This window comes from Amblyraja radiata, chromosome 20 (assembly GCF_010909765.2).
Source record: "Amblyraja radiata isolate CabotCenter1 chromosome 20, sAmbRad1.1.pri, whole genome shotgun sequence".
In the NCBI taxonomy this organism is placed as follows: Eukaryota; Metazoa; Chordata; class Chondrichthyes; order Rajiformes; family Rajidae; genus Amblyraja; species Amblyraja radiata.
The window spans coordinates 11,114,217-11,137,458 of record NC_045975.1 but is presented as its reverse complement, the minus strand read 5'-3'; the positions used below and the strand labels follow the sequence as shown (position 1 = coordinate 11,137,458).

At 45.3% G+C, this 23,242-nt stretch overlaps 1 protein-coding gene across 1 annotated transcript in view; it reads right to left on the bottom strand.

The window, feature by feature from the left end:
- Nucleotides 1-23,242, bottom strand: part of kiaa1549l (KIAA1549 like) — a 113,900-nt gene that overhangs the window by 68,984 nt on the left and 21,674 nt on the right. Inside the window, exons 7-10 of the mRNA XM_033038547.1 lie at nt 15,759-15,818; nt 9,930-10,081; nt 4,872-5,043; nt 1,217-1,380 (exon numbers count right to left, since the gene is read on the bottom strand). Of these exons, the coding sequence (XP_032894438.1) occupies nt 1,217-1,380; nt 4,872-5,043; nt 9,930-10,081; nt 15,759-15,818 (548 nt within the window). The remainder of the gene's footprint in view (nt 1-1,216; nt 1,381-4,871; nt 5,044-9,929; nt 10,082-15,758; nt 15,819-23,242) is intronic.

Here is a 23,242-nt window from a genome sequence, read left to right as displayed (position 1 = left end):
CTTTGGCCCAACAGGTCCATGCTGATCAAGGTACCTTCCTCTTAATCTCACTTGCCTGCATTTGGCTCCTGTCCCTCTAAATCTTTACCATTCATAAACCTGACCAGATGTCTTTTAAACATTGTAATTGTACCCGCATCAACTACTTCCTCTGCGTGGCCCTCAAGTCCACTTTGAATCGATCCCCTCTCACCTTACTTCTCTGCCCTCTAATTGTACACTCCACTTCACCAGGGAAAAGACTGTAACCATCCATCTTAAGTATGCCCCTCGTGGTTTTATATACTCTTTTAAGGTCACCCTTCTGACAGCTCCGCTCCAGCTTATCCAGTCTCTTATAATTCAAGCCCTCCAGGCCGGTGGCAATCTTGTGAATCTTTTTTGCATCGTTTCCTGCTTAATGACAACCTGCAGCTAAGCGATCAGGACTGCACATAATTAACTGTGTTCCTTTGGCTCTCTCCACCAAGGATGCCTTTCCTGCTGGGAATATCCCAGCAATTTTCTTTGCCTTCCGTTTTCCCTCGTTAAAATCCCTAACCTCGTTTGCGGTCGGGGTGGCTCAGATTGGGGGAAGGAGTAGGCATCAGCCTCAGGAGGAATGGGTCACTGCTTGATGAGGGCGGTAGACCCCTCACAGCGCCAGAGACCGAGGTTCAATACTGACCTCGTGTGCTGCCTGAGCGGGGTTTGCACGTTTCCCCCCCCCCCCCCGTGACCGCGCGAATTTCCTCCGGATGTTCCGGTTTCCTCCCACATCTCAAAGACGTGCAAGTTTGTCGCTTAATTAGCCCTCATTAAAATATTGAATATTTATTACGTCATTTGAACCTCAGTGACATGTCAATTGCCCCGTGTGTGTGGATGACGTAGAACTAATGCGAACTGGTAATCGATGGTCAGCGTGGAGTCGGTGGGCCGAAGGGCCTGTTTCCATGCTGAATCTTTCACTCAATCAATTTAGTCAGAGGGTGGTGAATCTGTGGAATTCATTGCCACAGATGGTCATGGAGGCCAAGTCAATGTATATTTTTGAGGCAGAGATAGATAGATTCTTGATTGTTGCGGGTGTCAGGGGTTAAGGGGAGAAGGCTGGAGGACGGGGTTGAGAAGGAGAGATAGATCAGCCATGATTGAATGGCGGAGGAGACTTGATGGGCCGAATGGCCTAATTCTGCTCCTATCACTTATGAGCTTACGAATCAATACTGCTTACCTTGGCTCTCTGATGCAGGTTGGACATGGTCTCGGATTTTAACTCGCTCTTGTTCTTCCGACACAGCACGGTGGAGATGATGATGATGATCAGAGTCACGACGCTGACGGGAGCGAGCACCGCGGCAATGATCCATAGGTTGTTGGGAGGGTTCTTCACCACGGCTGCAGAGAGAAGAAATAGGTTAGAGCTGATCACTAAGGATGAAACAAACTTCAAGAGCCAAGCCAAGAGTATTTAATTGTCTTAAGTACCAAATTGGAGCAATTAAATTCTTAAGCCCCTGTCCCACTTAGGAAACCTGCACGGAAACCTCTGGAGACTTTGCGCCCCACCCAAGGTTTCCGTGCGGTTCCCGGAGGTTTTTGTCAGTCTCCCTACCTGCTTCCACTACCTGCAACCTCCGGCAACCACCTGCAACCTCCGGGAACCGCACGGAAACCTTGGGTGGGGCGCAAAGTCTCCAGAGGTTTCCGTTCAGGTTTCCTAAGTGGGACAGGGGCGTTACAGCGGTAGAGTTGCTGCCGTACAGCGCCAGAGACCCGGGTTTGACCACAGGTGCTGTCCGTACAGAGTTTTGTGATTGCGTGGGTTTTCTCTGGGTGCTCTGGTTTCCTCCCACATTCTAGGTTTGTAGGTTAATTGGCCTCTGTAAATTGTCCCCTGTGTGTAGGATGGATCTAGAGCATGGGGTGATTGTTGGCCGGCGTGGACTCGGTGGGCCGAAAGGGCCTGTTTCCACGCTGCATCTATAAACTCTAAGCTGAACTAAAGAGGCCCATAAAGAGCATTTCATCGGGATGCATGACAGCTTGGTTTGGGAACCAACGCCGCAAGAAATCACAGAGAACTGCGGACGCAGCCCTGACCATCACACAGACCAACCTCTCTTCCACTTGCTCCATCTACTCTTCACGCTGCCTCAACAAGACCACCAGCATAATCAAGGACCAGTCTCACCACTCCGTCCTCTCCCCTCTCTCCATCAGGCGAGAGGTACAGAAGTGTGAAAACGCACACCTCCAGATTAAGGGACAGTTTCTTCCTAGATGTCATCAGGCAACTGAACCTATTAGAGAGCAGTTCTGTCCTACCATCTGCCTCACTGGAGACCTTCGGACTATCTCTAATCAGACTTTATCTTGCACTAAATGCTATTCCCTCTATCCTGTATGTGTACACTGTGATACTGTGACACAGTGTCGGTACTGTAACGAGGTACAGTGAAAGGTTTTTTGTCGCATGCTAACCAGTTAGCAGAAACATAATACATGATTACAATTGATCTATTTGCAGTGTATAGATACATGATAAGGGAATAACATTTAATGCAAGGTAAAGCCAGCAAAGTCCGATCAAGGATAGTCCGTGGTTCATCAAAGAGGTCGATAGTAGTTCAGCGCTGCTCTCTGCTTGTGGTAGGATGATCCAGTTGCCTGATAACAGCTGGGAAGAAACTGATCCCGAATCTTGCGATGTGCTTTTTCACACTCCTATACCTGTACCTTCTTCCCGATGGTAGCAGCGAGATGCGACCATGGCCAGGATGATGTGGGTCTTTGATGATATGGATTAAAATTCCCAATGACCTGTGCTTCTCTTTCCAGCGCAAAAACTCCGCAGGAGACACTAGAGGCGGCGGATGCTGGAATCCGGAGCAAGAAACAAACTGCTAGAGGAACTCGGTAGGTTTGGTACTCGGCAGGTAAGGCGGCATTCATGCGGGAAGAGGGATGGTCGTGGTTTCAGGTCGGGAACTGCCTCAGGACTGAGTGTGGAGGGGATACCAAGAAGTGAGGGAGAGGGGTGAGGCAGGAGTTGTCAGGTCGTAGGTTAAACCAGATGAGGAGGTGGTGTGCGGGTCAGGTGAAACTAGATGGGGGAACAGATGGAGTCAGGAAACGGTGGTTGGTGGGGGATAAGTAGAGACGGTAGGAATTTCTGGAATAGGAGAAAAGAGCAGGGAGACTGGGGTGGTAGAGGTTGTATCTCTCCCCAAGTAAAACCTCTTTAATGCTGCTAAAATGGAGACTTGCACTGTGCATGGCTTTCCTGCAAGGTTTTACAGTATTTCGTACATTGGCTGGACCTTTGCTTGTCAACTCTAGCACTGATCAATGAGTTATGATTTCCTGAAGATGATTCTCTAGCACTGATCAATGAGTTATGATTTCCTGAAGATGATTCCAATCAACTTGTTTATAAAATGTAATGTGTAGAAGTTGACAACAGTGGTGGGACGGGGCAGATGAAATAGTCTTTTGCAGCAAGTATCACCCTGGGTTGGTGCAACCTACATCTGGAAAGGCAATTCTGAATACACAGTGTTTTACATTTCAGACTGCCCCAAGACAGAGACTGATGATGAAGTCCACAACATTAATTGAGCAGCCCAATTCTCTTAACTGCTTAAAGACAGTGGGATTCATTCATTCGTTTAAATTACATTATGGTCTATATATAAGACAATAGTCTGTCTAAATTTAATTATAGTCTCTTAAAATGACTAAATTGCATTGTTCCAATTAATTGATAAATAAATGAAGAGGAAATTGCAAAATGTTTGCAAGCTGAATTATTCTCTGCAGATAGTTAGATATGACCCCATTGGTTTCTAATCCGAATAAATACATCCAAATTTCTACTGCTATCATTGCACTCACTGGCATACACAGAGATACAGGAGGAAATTAGAAGTGATTGTTGCCAACACAGAGAGTCATAAGTCACAAAGTCATAAATGATAGGATTAGAATTAAGCCGTGCGGCCCATCAAATCTACTCCGCCATTCAATCGTGGCTGATCTATCTCTCCGTTCTAACCCCATTCGTCTACCTTCTCCCCATAACCTCTGACACCTGTACTAATCAAGAATCTATCTATCTCTGCCTTAAAAATATCCATTGGCTTGGCCACCACAACCTCAGTGGCAAATAATTCCACAGATTCACAACCCTCTGAGGAGAAATTTCTCCTCATCTCCTTCCTAAAAGAACATCCTTTAATTCTGAGGCTATAGTCCTAGACTCTCCCACTAGTGGAAACATCCTCTCCACATCTACTCTATCCAAGCCTTTCACTATTCTGTATGTTTCAATGAGGTCGCCCCCACCCCGCCTCCCCCCCCGCCCCCTCATTCTTGTCAAGAGTAATGTACTTTTATCTCGTCAACAAGCACACTGATCTTTCTCGCTTCCTCTAAACCTCCTTCATTCACTGTTGATTCCTCAATTCCTGAGGCATTTCTGGTGGAGTAAAGACACTTCATGGTATTCTTCTAGAATAAGAGGTAGGCCATTTAAGTCTGAGATGAGGAAAAACTTTTTTCACCCACAGTGTTGTGAATCTGTGGAATTATCTGCCACAGAAGGCAGTGGAGACCAATTCACTGGATGTTTTCAAAAGAGAGTTAGATTTAGATTTAGTTTAGAATGAAATCAAGATCTTTTCAAAAGAGAGTTAGATTTGGTTTAGAACAAAATCAAGGGATATGGGGAGAGAGCAGGAACGGGGTACTGATCAGCCATGATCATATTGAATGGCGGTGCTGGCTCGAAGGGCCAAGTGGCCTACTCCTGCACCTATTTTCTTTGTTTCTAAGTCTCCTCCCCACTGACCTCCCCTCCACACCGAGGAAGCGACGGGCTGACTTACGCTCGGCCTGGAGCTGTACCCGGTAGCCGAGCTCCAAGGCCATGGATTGCGGGTCGACTGTGTTGAGGATCTTGGCAGCTGTAGTTCCCAGCAAGGCCCTGCCATCCTCCAGGGCGTAGTAGGTCAACTCAGCCGGACTCTTAGGGCCAGAGAGACGATTAATCCTGACCAGCTGGAGATAAAGTAAAAACAAGCCATCAATATCAATCCTCACCATTACGTTTGGAGATACAGGCGGAAACAGGCCCTGCGGCCCACCGAGTCCGCTCCGACCAGTGATCACCGTACACTAGCACTATCCTACACACTAGGAACGATTTACAATTTGACCGAAGCCAATTAACCTACAAAACCGTACGTCTTTGGAGTATCTTTGGAGTGTGAGAGAAAACCAGGGCACCAGGAGAAAACCCACATGGTCACGGGGAGAACGTACAAACTCTGTACAGACAGAACCCGTGGTCAGGATCGAACGCAGGTCTCTGGCACCGTGAGGCGGCAACTCTACCACTGCGCCACCGTGCCACCCACCAGTTGTATAAGATGTTGGCCGCACTTGGAGCATTGTGTTCAGTTTTCATCACCCAGGCTTACGAAAGATACCATTTGCTGGTAAGAGTGTGGAAAAGGTTTGTGAGGATGTTTCCAGGACTCTGGGCCCTGAGCAAAATGGAGAGGTTGAGCTGCTCGGATATTATTCCTTGGCGCGTAGGTAACCAAGGGATGATCTTCTGCAGGTACACAAAATGGCTGGGGAAACTCAGCGGGTGCAGCAGCATCTATGGAGCGAAGGAAATAGGCGACGTTTCGGGCCGAAACCCTTCTTCAGACTGATGGGGGGTGGGGGAAAGAAAGAAGGAAAAGGGGAGGAGGAGGAGGAGCCCGAGGGCGGGCGGATGGGAGGGTGGGAGGAGACAGCTAGAGGGTTAAGGAAGGGGAGGAGACAGCAAGGGCTAGCCAAATTGGGAGAATTCTATGTTAATGCCATAAGGACGCAAGGTCCCCAGACGGAATATGAGGTGCTGTTCCTCCAATTTCCGCTGTTGCTCACTCTGGCAATGGAGGAGACCCAGGACAGAGAGGTCGGATTGGGAAAGGGAGGGGGAGTTGAAGTGCTGAGCCACCGGGAGGTCAGGTAGGTTATTGCGGACTGAGCGGAGGTGTTCGGCGAAACGATCGCCCAACCTACGCTTGGTCTCACCGATGTAAATCAGCTGACATCTAGAGCAGCGGATGCAGTAGATGAGGTTGGAGGAGATACAGGTGAACCTTTGTCGCACCTGGAATGACTGCTTGGGACCTTGGATGGAGTCGAGCGGGGAGGTGAAGGGACAGGTGTTTTAAATCATGAGGAGCATGAATAGGGTAAATGCCCAGTCATAGGTTAAAAATGCGTGCGGAAAGCTCTACTCTTAGGCACAGAGAGTATATGGAACGAGCTGCCAGGGTAAGTATTAGAACAATGTATAAAAGACTTTTGGGTAGTTTCATGGTGAGGAAATGTTTAAAGGGATATGGGCCAATTGCAGGAAAATGGGGCTAGTGTAGATGGGGCTAGTGGGCGGTATGGAGGAGTTTAGACTTTAGATATACAGCGCGTGCCGACTAGCGGTCACCTAATGCACTAGCACTATCCTACACACTGGGGACTAATTATAAATTTACAGAAGCCAATGAACCAGACAGAGGGCGGATAATAACTTTGTTTCTGTCTAAGGAGCTAACCTACGGCATATTTAATGTAGGGTCAATGTGATGAGAATTCTGTGACACAAAGCAACTTTAGCACTGTGCCACTGTGCCGCCCTTTATTGGGACCAAATGGCCTGATTCCATGCTTCCCGACTCAACCTCTCTATGATTCAATGAATGCATCGCTTGCCAGGTCATTTAGGAGAGGAGCTAAGAGCCAAGGTGGGTGCAGTGGCTGAGTTGCTGCCACACAGCGCCAGTGACCCAGGTCCGATCCTGACCACGGCTGCTACCCGTACGGAGATTTTACGTTCTCCCCGTGACCTGCGTGGGTTTTCTCCGGGCGCTCCGGTTTCCTCCCACGCTCCAAAGATGTACAAGTTTGTAGGTTAAATGGCTTGGTAAAATTATAAATTATCCCTTGGGTGTAGTGGATAGTGCTAGTGTTTTGGCGGGGACTCGGTGGGCCTGTTTCCACACTGTATCTCCAAACTAAACAACCAGGTTTGTGCATCTTGAATCATAGGCAATCTATTCCGGGTAAGGACACCAGAATTTCTTCTCTGAAGGACATTTGATAAACTGGATGAGGTTTCTTTAGACCACAATCTTCTAACTTCAAGGTCACCTTTTACTGACACCACCAGTCATAGATACTGAAATCACATTCCATTATAATTCTCCGAGAGGGTATTAAATGAATTAGTAGTGAAAGGAAGAAACATTTGCAAGCGAGATGATTAGAGTGTCATTGAATGATCCTTTCCAAAGGCTAGCATAGGCATGATGGGCTGAAGGTCCTCGTTTTGTGCCACAGAATTCTTATCACATTGATCCTATATTAAATGTGCCAAAGGTTAGCTCCTTAGACAGAAACAAAGTTTATTAGCCATCCTCTTCTCAGTATTGCAATGCATATCAGAATGCTGCAACAGTTCCGAGTATCTCGGAGGCAGCAGGGTGTTTTGATATCACACCAGCATTGGGAGGAGGGGATAGATTTTTTTTTTTTTTTTTTTTTTTTTTTTTTTTTAATTTGAAGTACGGTAAGTTACAATAATACACAACACATATGTTTTAATACATTTTTTGTACCGCTTAATTTTTTGAGCTTTAAGAAAAAGATAGAAGTAAAGGAAGTAAGGAAAGTGCGCAAGAGTCGTGAAGGTGCAAGAGAGTGTTGAGAAAAGAAAGCCCCTTAGAAAAAAGTTAGAGAAGGAAGTAAAGAAAGAAAGTAGACCCTAGAAAAGAAGGAAAAAGAAAGGAGAAACAATCGCTCTATTATAACATTAAACTCCGCAGAAAGGGGACTACCAACCAAGTCTGTTTTTGTTGTTTTACCTCCCCGTTGCCAGATCCTGGTACCATTTATTTATTTATTTATTTATTTATTTATTTTTTAGATTACTATTGCACCTTATGCTTGTAATAGTTCCAAAAACGTAGACCATGTCTTTTGGAAGTGGTCTACTTTGCCTGTTAAGAGGAATCTCATCTCTTCCAGATGTAGTGTTTCAAACATATTTGATATCCACATTTTTATTGTTGGTGTGGGCGCATTTTTCCAGAATTTAAGTATGAGCTTTTTTCCCATTATTAGCCCGTAATTGAGTAAATTCTTCTGAAACACGTTTAGTTCAGGGTTACCTTCCGATATTCCAAAAATAATCCATTCTGGTTTTGGTACCAGTTTTATTTTAATTAATTTTGTAAAGATATCAAATATTTCATACCAGAATTTTTGGATTTTTGTACAAAAAACAAAAGAATGCGCTATGGTAGCTTCTTGACACAGGCATTTATCACAGATGGGTGAGACATTAGGGAAGAGTTTATTTATTTTAGTTTTTGAATAATATAGTCTATGTAATGTTTTGAATTGGATGAGGCAAGGCGATTAGAGTGTCATTGAATGATCCTTTCCAAAGGCTAGCATAGGCATGACGGGCAAGGGTCCTCGTTTTGTGCCACAGAATTCTTATCACATTGATCCTATATTAAATGTGCCAAAGGTTAGCTCCTTAGACAGAAACAAAGTTTATTAGCCATCCTCTTCTCGGTATTGCAATGCATATCAGAATGCTGCAACAGTTCCGAGTATCTCAGAGGCAGCAGGGTGTTTTGATATCACACCAGTATTGGGAGGAGGGGATAGATTTCAAAGGTCTTTTATTGTGACGTGCCAATTAAAGCTCAGTGATATGACTTCAGAATTAAGGGACAGAAGTTTAGGAGTAACATGAGGGGGAACTTCTTTACTCAGAGAGTGGTAGCGGTGTGGAATGAGCTTCCAGTGGAAGTGGTGGCGGCAGGTTCGTTGGTATCATTTAAGAATAAATTGGATAGGCATATGGATGAGAAGGGAATGGAGGGTTATGGTATGAGTGCAGGCAGGTGGGACTAAGGGAAAAAAATTGTTCGGCACGGACTTGTACGGCCGAGATGGCCTGTTTCCGTGCTGTAATTGTTATATGGTTATATGGTTATATGTTAATTTCCAGGCTCTCTCAGAGAGACCTGTCTGTGGTGCAGAGTGGGCATCCTCCTTCGACCCTTCTTCAGACTCTAGAAATAAGCTTGCAGGGCAATTACACAGAATGGAACATGTTTAAGAAGGAACTGCAGATGCTGGAAAAATCGAAGGTAGACAAAAATGCTGGAGAAACTTAGCGGGTGAGGCAGCATCTATGGAGCGAAGGAATAGGCGACGTTTCAGGTCGAGACCCTTCTATGGAACAGGTCATTTGACACAACAAAGAACCCGAACCTAACCCTAACGCACAACTGAAGAAGGGTCTCGACCAGAAACGTCACCCATTCCTTCTCTCCAAAGGTGCTGCCTGACCCGCTGAGTTGTGTCTATCTTCGGTTTAAACCAGCATCTGCAGTTCCTTCCAACCCACTGTGTCTCATGAGAAGTCCCAACCTGAAACATCACCCATCCATGTTGTCCAGAGATGTTATCTGACCCGTTAGGTTACTCAGCATTTTGTGTCCCACTAGGTTAAAACATTGACTATGAGGCATTTGGTTAGAGCAAAAGTTCCATATCCACCAATTTCGGAGGCTGCAGAAACTAATCAGAGACTCAGAGAGCCAAAGAGCACAGAAACAGACCCTTCGGCCCACTATGTCCATGTTGGGCATCTAGTGTCCATACTACTCTCATTGACCAACACTTAATCTGTTGCCTTTTGTGCCCATATGCTCGCAAATAGCGAATGGGGCTGACTGAGTTGCTCTGTAAGGGGGGTTAGTATTACGTCGATGGGCTGAGTGGCCTCCTTCAGTGCTGTGACAAGCAGATGATCAATGAGAAGGGATGGCAAGGGGAGGGATGGGTGGATTTTGTTGCCGTGGCCTGACCTGCACGGTGTAGGCGCCCATCGTTGAGGCTCGGCGGAACCGTCGCCCGTGTTGCTGGGCAGCCACAAACAGGTTGGACAGCCGCTGCTCCATGAGGCTGGCGAAGCGCTGGTACCTCTCGCCCAGCGACGTGTTGTCAACGCCCTGGATAACTGCTCGACAGAGGAGGCAGAAGGCATTAGGATGAACATGCACCACCTCGGAGGCAGAGTTATGCAGCATAGAAACAGGCCCTTGGCACAACATGCCCACGCCGACCAATACCCCATCTATACCAGTCTCACCTGCCCGCGCTTGGTCCCTGACCCTCCAAATCTTTCCTATCCATGTACCTGTCTAGTTTAGTTTCGAGATACAGCGCGGAAACAGCAATATCCGCGCCGACCAGCGATCACCGCACATTAACACTGTCCAACACAGACATGGGACATTTTACAATTTAACCAAGCCAATTAACATCTTTGGTGTGTGAGAGAAAACTGGAACTCCCGGGGAAAACCCACACAGGGCACGGGGAGAACGTACAAACTCCATGCTGACAACACTCGTAGTCAGGAACGAACCCGAGTCTCTGGCGCTGCAAGGCAGCAACTCTACCGCTGCGCCACCATGCCATCCACAAATGTGTAAAATGCCCCTTAAACGTTACGATAGTCCCTGCCCCACTACCTCCCCCGCCCGGTAGCTCATTCCATACACCCACCACCTTTGGTGTAAAAAAGTTGACCTTAGGATTAACCACTGCTACGCTTCTCTTCCCATGCGTATGTGGGGCAAGTGCTGACAGAATTCCAAACCGGCCCTGTTATCCGTGTTTCTCCACTGGATGGGAAGCGCGGGAGAAAAATAGGAGCAGCAGGAGGCCATTCGGCCCCTTGAGCCTGCTCCACCATTTGGTAAAATGGATGATCTGGCTTTACCCCATTCTCCTACCTTACCCATATAACCCTTAATCTTCTGATCTACCAACTTCAGCCTTAAACATGCTCAATGACTGCCAGAGAATCTGAAAGACGCTATCAGCTCGCGACATAGAGTCCTACAGTATAGAAGATTAGAAGATACACTCAGCCATAGTCATCGAGTCCTTCAACCTAACTTGATCATGCTGAGCAAGATGTCCCATTCAAGCTAGCCCCATTTGCCCGCATTTGGCCCATAGCCCTTTCCTATCCATGTAATGAATGAATGATCGAATGCGTTTATTGGCCAAGTATATTCACATACAAGGAATTTGCCTTGGCGCTCCGCCTGCAAGTGACAACATGACATACAGTGACATTTAAGAATGATGCATAAATCATTAAACATCAATAATAAAACATTATCGATTAAACATGTGAATTAAATAAAATAGCAGATGTTATATAAATGTCATTATATTACCAGCCTCAAATACCTCCTTTGGCAGCTCGTTCCATGTAGAAACATAGAAAATAGGTACAGTAGTAGGACATCGGCCCTTCGAGCCTGCACCGTCATACAATATGATCATGGCTGATCATCCAACTCAGTATCCTGTACCTGCCTTCTCTCCATACAAGGGCCACATCTAATTCCCTCTTAAATATAGCCAATGAACTGGCCTCAACTACCTTCTGTGGTAGAGAGTTCCAGAGATTCACCACATATAGATTGGGTAAATCAAATTGGCAGGGGTGCTGAGGAAGAGGATTTCTTGGAATGTATGCGGGATAGTTATCTAAATCAACCAACGAGAGAGCAGGCTATTTTAGACTGGGTATTGAGTAATGAGGAAGGGTTAGTTAGCAGTCTTGTTGTACGTGCCCCCTTGGGAAAGAGTGACCATAATATGGTTGAGTTCTTCATTAGGATGGAGAGTGACATTGTTAATTCAGAAACAATGGTTCTGAACTTAAAGAAAGGTAACTTTTCAGGGTATGAGACGTGAATTGGCCAAGATTGACTGGCAATTAATTCTAAAAGGGTTGACGGTGGATATGCAATGGAAGACATTTAAAGACTGCATGGATGAACTACAAAAATTGTTCATCCCAGTTTGGCAAAAGAATAAATCAGGGAAGGTAGTGCATCCGTGGATAACAAGGGAAATCAGGGATAGTATCAAAACGAAGGATGATGCGTACAAATTAGCCAGAAAAAGCAGCATACCGGAGGACTGGGAGAAATTCAGAGACCAGCAGAGGAGGACAAAGGGCTTAATTAGGAAAGGAAAAATAGATTATGAAAGAAAACTGGCAGGGAACATAAAAACTGACTGCAAAATTTTTTATAGATATGTGAAAAGAAAGAGATTAGTTAAAACAAATGTAGGTCCCTTGCAGTCAGAAACAGGTGAGTTGATCATGGGGAACAAGGATATGGCGGACCAATTGAATAACTACTTTGGTTCCGTCTTCACTAAGGAAGACATAAATAATCTGCCGGAAATAGCAGGGGACCGCGGGTGAAAGGAGTTGGAGGAATTGAGTGAAATCCAGGTTAGCCGGGAAGTGGTGTTGGGTAAATTGAATGGATTAAAGGCCGATAAATCCCCAGGGCCAGATAGGCTGCATCCCAGAGTACTTAAGGAAGTAGCTCCAGAAATAGTGGATGCATTAGTAATAATCTTTCAAAACTCTTTAGATTCTGGAGTAGTTCCTGAGGATTGGCGGGTAGCAAACGTAACCCCACTTTTTAAGAAGGGAGGGAGAGAGAAAACGGGGAATTACAGACCAGTTAGTCTAACATCGGTAGTGGGGAAACTGCTAGAGTCAGTTATTAAAGATGGGATAGCAGCACATTTGGAAAGTGGTGAAATCATTGGACAAAGTCAGCATGGATTTACAAAAGGTAAATCATGTCTGACGAATCTTATAGAGTTTTTCGAGGATGTAACTAGTAGCGTGGATAGGGGAGAACCAGTGGATGTGGTGTATCTGGACTTCCAGAAGGCTTTCGACAAGGTCCCACATAAGAGATTAGTATACAAACTTAAAGCACACGGCATTGGGGGTTCAGTATTGATGTGGATAGAGAACTGGCTGGCAAACAGGAAGCAAAGAGTAGGAGTAAACGGATCCTTTTCACAATGGCAGGCAGTGACTAGTGGGGTACCGCAAGGCTCAGTGCTGGGACCCCAGCTATTTACAATATATATTAATGATCTGGATGAGGGAATAGAAGGCAATATCTCCAAGTTTGTGGATGACACTAAGCTGGGGGGCAGTGTTAGCTGTGAGGAGGATGCTAGGAGACTGCAAGGTGACTTGGATAGGTTGGGTGAGTGGGCAAATGTTTGGCAGATGCAGTATAATGTGGATAAATGTGAGGTTATCCATTTTGGTGGCAAAAACAGGAAAGCAGACTATTATCTAAATGGTGGCCGACTAGGAAAAGGGGAGGTGCAGCGAGACCTGGGTGTCATGGTACACCAGTCATTGAAAGTAGGCATGCAGGTGCAGCAGGCAGTGAAGAAAGCGAATGGTATGTTAGCTTTCATAGCAAAAGGATTTGAGTATAGGAGCAGGGAGGTTCTACTGCAGTTGTACAGGGTCTTGGTGAGACCACACCTGGAGTATTGCGTACAGTTTTGGTCTCCAAATCTGAGGAAGGACATTATTGCCATAGAGGGAGTGCAGAGAAGGTTCACCAGACTGATTCCTGGGATGTCAGGACTGTCTTATGAAGAAAGACTGGATAGACTTGGTTTATACTCTCTAGAATTTAGGAGATTGAGAGGGGATCTTATAGAAACTTACAAAATTCTTAAGGGGTTGGACAGGCTAGATGCAGGAAGATTGCTCCCGATGTTGGGGAAGTCCAGGACAAGGGGTCACAGCTTAAGGATAAGGGGGAAATCCTTTAAAACCGAGATGAGAAGAACTATTTTCACACAGAGAGTGGTGAATCTCTGGAACTCTCTGCCACAGAGGGTAGTCGAGGCCAATTCATTGGCTATATTTAAGAGGGAGTTAGATGTGGCCCTTGTGGCTAAGGGGATCAGAGGGTATGGAGAGAAGGCAGGTACGGGATACTGAGTTGGATGATCAGCCATGATCATATTGAATGGCGGTGCAGGCTCGAAGGGCCGAATGGCCTACTCCTGCACCTAATTTCTATGTTTCTATGTTCTCTGTGTGAAAAATGTTTTTTGTACCATCCATGTGAAAAAGTTGCCACTCAGGCTCCTATTAAATCTTCCCCCTTTCACCTTAAACCGATGCCCTCCAGTTCTTGATTCTCCTACCCTGCATTCATCCTACATATTCCACTCCTGACCCCCCCACCCCCCATAGAGGTCACACCTCTATACGATCACCCCTCAGCCTCTTGCTCTCCAAGGAATAAAGTCCTAGTCTGCCAAACCTCTCCCCATAGCTCAGGTCCTCGAGTCCTGGCAACATTGTCATAAATCTTCCCCGCACTCTTCCCAGCTTAAAGGCAACTTCCCTATGGCAGGGTCATCAAAGCGGATCTCAAGGAGGAACTAAATGTCTCCTTATTTCAGTCCCAAACCTTCACCTCGTAATTTGAAATGTGTGCCCTAGTTCTAGAACGTTCTGGAGCCTGAGGATGCAGTTGCTCTATACACCCCATCAGAAACTATACAATCTTTCAAACTCCCTTGAGTCCAAGAGCCGCCTCCTTAACCTTTCCTCTCAGTTCAATGCATTTACCCCAGGGTTCCCAGCTGAAGAATGGTCCCGACCCGAAACGTCACCTATCTATGTCCTTCAGAGATGCTGCCTGACCCGCTGACTTTCTCCAGCACTTTGTGTGACTTCCTTTAGGTCAAGAATTGGGCAGTGGCACTGGGGTTTTACCACTTGGAGCATAAGAACTAGGAGCAGGAGATGGCCATTCGGTCCATTGATCCCATTCTACCTTTCATCAAGATCATGACTCTTCGTCTACCTCAGCACCAGTTTCCTATGCTATCCCCTATCCCTTAATTCGATGAATCTCCAGAAATCTATCTCTGTCTTGAATGAACTCGATAGAAGAGCCTTCCACGTCTGGGGTAGACCTTTCCATAGTTTTCCAACCTCCAAGTGAAGACTTTCCTCCTCATCTCAATCCTAATTAACCTGCCCCTTTTTCTCAACCCGTGACCCCTGGTTCTACTCATCTCAGTCAGGGGAACCACCTTCCCTGCTTATAGCCTCTTGAGCATGGTTAACAATTATACAATGTTCATCAAGACTTTCCCTCATTCTTCTGAACTAGAAAGGGTACAATCTTTCCTCGTATAAAAATCTTGACATCTCTGGAACTAGTCACATCAATCTTTGCTGCACTCTCTCTTTTCAAAGCAGAGGTTGGCAGGTTCTTGATTAATAAAGGTGTCAGATGCTTTCAAGAGAGAGCTAGATAGGGCTCTTAAAAATAGCGGAGTCAGGGGATTTGGGGGAGAAAGCAGGAACGGAGGGGTACTGATTGGGGATGATCAGCCATGATCACATTGAATGGAGGTGCTGGCACGAAGGGCCAAATGGCTTATTGGCACCTATTGTCTAAGTCTATTGTCTATTGTCAAAAGGATACGAGAAGGCAGGAGAATGGGGGTTGAGAGGGAAAGATGGATCAGCCATGTTGGAATGGCAGAGTAGACTCAATGGGCTGAATGGCCTAATTCTGCTCCTATGGCCTATGAACTTATGAACAGCGCAGAAACACTTTCTCTGCTAAAGAGGCAAAACTCCACACAGCCCTGACAGCCTGAGCAATCACAACGGATAATGTACAACCTCGAGTCCGAAACATTGCCTATCCATTCCCTCCACAGATGCTGCCTGACCCGCTGAGTTGTTTCGGTACACTCTGTTTTGCTTCACAATAGATTTACATGCAGTGCAATTTACAAACCTGTAACAACCCAATATTTCTCGGTCGCTGGTGAGGTGTCCAGATTATCGTATTCCAGAGCTGGAAGGGTAATAAATCAAACAGTAAATTTGCAGGGTAAACAATGCATCAAAACCTTCTCTTAAAATATTTTTTTTAAGTACTCGGGTTTTTGACAGCAAATCGATGGAAATTGGATCAATACCATGAAAATTATGCATTTGAGGCAGTTACAATAGTTGTCCATAGAATCATCAATAAGGTATGACATTTGCCCATGAAATCAAAAGCAAACTGCAGATGCAGGATATCTAAAGCAAAACACACTGGGGTTTCATCAGTAGTTGCATACCAACTAGGAGCAGGAGCTGGCCATTCGGTCCATTGATCCCATTCCACTTTTCATCAAGATCATGACTCTTCTTCACCCTCTGCACCAGTTTCCCACGCTTTCCCCCAATCCCTTGATTCCACGAATCTCCAGAAATCTATCTCTGTCGTGAATGTAGCAATGTCAACCCGTGTTGTTACAAATGTTACAAAATTTTGAGATTTAAAAAATCAAGTCTGTAATTTATCCCATCAGATAAAGCATAAAAAGAAGTTTAATTTGACACCTAATTCACTTTCATATCTCAAGTATTTAAAAAGTTATGGCCATTTTCATACTCGGAAATTAGCATCTTGTTCCCTATTGATTTTCTATGGACATAACAAAAAAGCTGTGATCGTGTGCAGTCAAAAGCCCATAACCTTCTTAAAAATTAAGAGAACTGAATGAAATTTTCAGTTATCGTAGATTGAACCATTCTGAAACAAATATAAAATAATCTTACTTGGATGACCTGAAATTAAAGCATATAATTAGTTAGTTACCCAAGTGTAGCTAATTTCAAACTTCAATTACTAGATCTAAACATCTATCCATTTCTTAATAAATGATTAACATTTTTAAATAGCCTAAGTGTCCAAATAATATTCATAAATAAGTCACAATAAAATGATTTTTAAATCTCATTTACATTAATTTATAGGCCAAATAGAAGGAATTTAGTGTTCAATTGCTGTAAATTAAAGTCCATTTTAAATCAGCTTTCTAGTGGGATCCTGTGAACGCGCTGGTTTAGAACGTTCACATTGCGCTAGATTTGTGCCTCAAATGCCAGAAAAATACTGCGGGATATAATGGGCCCAAAATGAGCTACTCGCAATATTAAACTTTGTATAATGGGATCTTAAGAAGCCCTTTTTAATGTAAAAATAAGCAGCCTACCTTCTATTATTTGCTCTATGCGACCCTGACAGCTGCCGGTGGTCGCGGGTTTAGAGATTGATTTTTAAACTACTATAACTATTATACGAGGCCTTTAAAACTAATAATAGCTTTTGCGACGGGGTCTTCCAGCGATTTTTCGATAATAATTAACTAGGCTGAACATCTTCGATTTGAACAGCCTAGAGAAAATCGCGTTTTAAACCCGCCCCCCTCTAAACGGCGCCAAAATCGCGCACACCCGCAGCGACAGATTTTCAGCGACGCTTCAGGTAGGCTTTGCAACATACCTAGTGAATGAACTCAATAGAAGAGCTGTCCACGTCTGGGGTTGACATTTCCTTAGATTCTCCACCCAAGTGAAGACATTTCTCCCCATCTCAGTCCTAATTGGCCAGCCCCTTATCTTGAACTTGAATGCATGAAACTGATCCTCAAGGGCATAGATTTTTACATGGAACATAAAATCCCGGCATGGGTTAACCACAACCCTGAGTGCAAGACTTAATGATACTATCCCGAGCAGAATCTCATTTCCAAGGTAGTCTGGAGTGATGTAAAATGAGTATACCTTCTTCCTGATAGTAGCGCCTCACTGCTACCATCGGGAAGAATGTGCAGGAGTCTGAAAACCATGACCACTGGGTTCAAGAGCGGCTTCTTCCCAACAACTGGGATAGCAGTGGCGCCGCGGTAGAGTTGCTGCCTACAGGGCTTGCAGTGCTGGAGACCCGGGTTCAACCCCGACTACGGGTGCTGCCTGTACGGAGTTTGCACGATCCCCCCCCCCCAGACCGTGTGGGTTTTCTCCGAGATCTTCGGTTTCCTCCCACGCTCCAAAGGCGTACAGGTTTGTAGGTTAATTGGCTTGGGATAGTATACTTGGTATACGTGTGAAAATTGTACCTGGTGTGTGTAGGCTTGTGTTAATGTGCGGGGATCGCTGGTCGGTGTGGACTCGGTGGGCCGAAGGGCCTATTTCCGCGCTGTATCTCTAAATTAAACTAAACCATCAGGCTCCTGAACACTGCACAAAACTAACCTCAACTATGAACTGTCTTTAGTTGTACTAAACACTTTGGGGTCCTTTTGCTGATTATTTATTCATTTAATTTTCGCTTATTATATATTATTATCCATGTGTATTGTATTTACAACATCATTACGCTGCTGCAAGTAAGAATTTCATTGTTCCATTGTCGGTGTATAAGATGATTAAACTCTCTTGATTCTTTTGCCCAATATTTTCCCCATTCTCATACTATTCAACCAGCTGGTGTTAACATTTAAGCAGGAATTTATCCCAATTGGAAAGGGAAATTCCATAGGGAAAAGGGCCTAATTTGCGTGTCATTCACGCGACATCATATACGCGTCACGATGTACGACGCGCGTTGTGATGCCCACGTGAGGCGCGCATCACGCACGCATGGTGCGCATGGGATGTACAAAATCTTTGCGCGCCATCTGCGTGACACGCAAATGTGGTTTACAAAGAGGTCAAGGATAATGTTAGACTGGAAATCAGGATAGATGGAGTAACAATGGTTGTGGTGGACCAGAGTCTGGCAGGTTTTTATGATCAGACAGCGAAAGACAGAAAAAGATTATAACACAAATTAAAATTGATTTTGATATAAAACTTGAGTGTAATATCAAAACAAACAGTAAAAGATTTGATGGATATACAAATAGGAAGAAGTTAACGGCGAGAGATAGGAGAATCTCCAGAGAACAAAGTTGGCGAATTAAGACGGAAAACAAAGAAATGTACAGATAACGTCAATCAATATTCTGCCACAGAGTCACACGACCTGGTACAGGCCCTTCGGCCCAACTTTTCCATATGGACCAAAAAGCCTCATCTAAGCTGGTCCCATCTGCCCACATTTGGCCTATATCTCTCTAAACCTTTTCAATCCACATACCTGTCCAGATATCTTTTAATGTTATTATTGTACCTGCCTCAATGACTTCCACTGACAGCTCATTCCATCTACCCACCATCCTCAGTGTGGAAGAAATTGCCCCTTGGTATCTTATTAAATCTTCCCTTCTCGCCTTAAACCTATGCCTTCTAGTTCTTGATTACCCTACTCTGGGAAAAATAATCTGTGCGTTCAAACTATCTACTCCCCTCATGACTTTATACACCTCGAAAAGATCTCCCCTTAGCCTCAGTTGGTGCAGAAAGGAGGGACTCCCTGATAAAATACTAGGCTTCTGCTGTTGTTCAACTAGGGAGGCATGGTGTCACAACGGTAGATTTGCTGCTTTACAGCACCAGAGACCAGGGTTCGATCTTCACGACAGATGCTGTTTTTGCGGAGTTTGCACGTTCTCCCTATGGCCACGTGGGTTTTCTCCGGGTGCTCCTGTTTCGTCCCACATTCCAAACACGTACAGGTTTAATTGGCTTCTATAAATTGCCCCTACTAGGTGGGACATAGCACTGGTGCATGGCGATCGATGGTCAGTATGGATTCGATGGGATGAAGGGCCTCTATCTCTAAACTAACCCAGATTCATGGATGTAGCCCAGTCCATCACACAGGCCAGACTCCCTCCACTAGTGACTCCATCTACACTTCATTCTGCCCAGAGAGGGCAGCCAACATTATCAAGGAGCTTTTCCACCCGTTATTCCCTCTCCTCCCCTCTCCTGTCAGGCAGATGATATCAAAGCTTGAAAGCACATACCACCAGATTCATGAACGGCTTCATCCCCTCGGTTAACAGGCTGCTGAATGATCCTTCCATGAACTGGGGTACAGTCACAATCTTCCAACCTACCTCATTGTGACCATTGGACTTTTTCTCTGGAACTGTTATGCGACAATGTTATAAACTATTTTCTGCACAATTTTCTCCTCCTCTACCTGTTATGCTTGTGGCCTGATTGTACTCGTATAGTATTATCTGATTTAACTAGATAGCATGGGGGGGAAAAAAGCTTTTCACTGTATCTCAGTAGTAGTAGTAGTAGGCCCCTCTCGGTCATGACTGACCATGGGTGATGCATCCTGGTCGGATGCAAGCCTGGGCGATGTCATATGGAGGACAGGCCATGCAGCACGTCCCCCCTCTCCACATCGCTGATCGATCCAAAGGAACAGCACGGTCGCTACAGTTTGGCACCAGCGCCATCGCAGGAGCTGCCAGAGCGAGGTTGTAGACAACGACGAACTGCCTTAGGGTCTCCGACTCCAGATTTTCTTGAGATTTACTCCTGGAGCCTTTTCCATGACTGGATATGGCCACAAGGCAGTGGAGTATTACCCCCTCCTAGATGGATTGGCTTCCCAGGCTGACGAGCCCCATCTGCCCGAGACTCGTGGGAGCGGGAGCGTCTGCCTTCCCGTGCAGGTCTATAGCACCTGCCCACTGCCCATCTCAGTACATGTGACAATATCTAACCGATCCCAAAACCATTGTGGGCTCCATTTTTCCTTGATCATCGTTGCTGGCTTTGATATGTCCGCTTGGACACCTTTCATTCATTTGTTCTATGTACCTTTTCATATCTCTCGTTTCCCTCCCCCCTGACTCTCAGTCTGAAGAAGGGTCTCAACCCGAAACGTCACCTATTCCTTTTCTCCAGAGACGCTGCCTGATTAGCCGAGTTACTCCAGCTTTTTTTGTGTCTATCCTCAGGGTAAACCAGCATCTGCAGTTCCTTCCCCCACCTATCACTTGCCAGGCTTTGTCCTGATCCGAACTCTCTTTCCCAACTTTTTCCCCCATACCACAATCAGTTTGTAGAAGGATCTCGGCCCTTGATTGGTAAAGGCGTCAAAGGTTACGGGGAGAAGGCAGGAAAAATAGATCAGCCATGATTGAATGAAGAAACAGACTCGATGGGCCAAATGGCCTTGGTTCTTGGTTCTTGGTTTCTTGGTCCTCCAAAATATTCCAAATGGAATTTAAACTGGAGGTGGTGAAGGGAGGGATTAAGCCAGAAAGGGTTATTGGGAAGAAAGAGCTGCTTTAAATTTAGTTGCATCTGGTTGGGTAACTATAGTTGGGTGGAGATTATTCCATGCTTTAATTGTGCGGGGGAAGAACGAATTGCTGTACACATCTGTCTTTGTAGCCTAATTGTTCTCCTCTGTCTTCTGATCTTATGACCCGAAATGTCACTGTACATTTCCTCCATAAATGCTGCCTGACCTGGTGAGTTCCTCCAGCACTTTGTGTTTTGCTCAAAGTCCCAGCGTCTGCAGTTCTTTGCGTCTCCAACTCTGTACGAGCTGCACTTCCACAGGGTTTCTGTGCTAGTGAGCCTACCTTTCCTTGTGTTTGCAGTCAGAATGAGAATTATTGCCAACTTATCAAGGGCAATTAGCTGTGCAGAACAAATCCTTGCCTTCCCGGCAACCCCAAACCTCAAGCATGAATATTTTTAAAAAAAATTGATTGCATAAGGAAGAAAACATGGAGGGAGGTTCATTAGCATTTTAACTACCTTTGTCCTCACTTCCTCATTTTCGATTTGCATGCATAAACAGGGATTTAATATTCAGTTAACATAACTCAATTACTATTTTAAATCCATTCTATCAAAAATAGTCAACAGTGCTTGAAAAGTGACAACACTGAAGCCTTCTGCTACCCAAAACATCAAATAATTCTTTCATGGATGATTAACTTTATATTGTATAACTCATTTCACCAGCAGATTTAAATTACCATTATATATCTCATTAGGGTCCAGGCTTTCAGTCTTTGGCTCATGCTACAGGAACACTCTGGGGACTTTGCAAACACTAAAGACTGCAGATGCTGGAATCTCGAGCAAAAAAACAACATGCTGAATCTTATGTGTAGGAAGGAACTGCAGATGCTGGTTTATACCGAAGATAGACACAAAGTGCTGGAGTAACTGTACGCTTATTTGTAGTGCTTATGCATGAAAGTGTCTGCAAAGCTGCAGCAAATAAGAATTTCACTGTTGTGTTCCTGGTGCAGACAACAATTAAAAAACTTGACCCCCGACTTCAGCGCAGTAATAGGTCAAACAAACCCTCCAGCCATCTCTGCCATACGTCCAAACCCTAACGGGCCTGTCCCACTTAGGCGATTTTTTCAGCGACTGCCGTTGACTTTCATTGTGGTAGCAGGTCGCCGAAAAACCAGCGACTGACCCCCCCCCCCCCACCGACAATGTCTACAACAACCTACCTCCTAGTCAACGTCAAGCTACGGCAAGCTACCGACAACCGCCGACCCATTAGGACGTCCACCTATGACCATTCCTACAACAACCTTCGTCCACCCTTCGTCCAACCTTCGTCCACAAGCTACGACAAGATAAGACAATTCAGTCGCCGGTACCTCTCGCCGGTTGACGTAGGTTGACGTAGGTAGTCGCCAATGGAATTCACTGAAGTCAGAACCGGCGACAACCTACGACATCCTGGCGACAACCTACGACAGCGCCTACGTCAGGAAAAGTCAAGCTACGCTCATTGGCGTCAAGCCATCTGTCGCCGAAAAGGTTTGAACATTTCAAAATCCAGCGGTGACCAGAAGAATGCTACGATTCTTTGGGCGACTGAGGAGACTACTCACGACCATACAGGTGACACCCCGGCGACCATGTGGCGACAGCCTAGTCGCCTGTAGTCACCTAAAAAATCGCTTAAGTGAGGCAGGAGCATAAACAACTTCTGTCCATTTCCCTCCATACTCAACTTGCTGGACCTGACTTCAGAAACGTTGTACAAAAGCACACCTGGTTCCTTTGAACATTAACACTACACTTCACGCTGCCTCAGGAAAGCAACCAACATAACCAATGGCTAATCACACCCTGGGTGAGTTCCCTCTTCTCTCCTCTCCCGTCAGGCAGAAGATGATAATGCTTGAAAGCACTGATCACCAGATTCAGGAACAGCTTCATCCCCGCTGTTATCAGACCATTGAATGGTTCTCCCACAAACCAGGGCATTGTCTCCATCTTCCAACCTACCTCATTTCAGTCATTGCACTTTTTTTTACATTTGCACTTTCTCTATAACTGTAATTAACTACTATTTACCTCCTTGAGCAGACTTGACTGGCTTTATCTTGCATTAAACGCTACTCCCTTATCATGTATCTGTGGATGGCTCGATTGGAACCGTGTCTTTCCGCAGACAGGTTAGCACGCAACAAAAGCTTTTCATTGTCCATCGGAACACGTGACAATAAACTAAACTGAACTGAAACACTGTATTCTGCAATGTGGTAT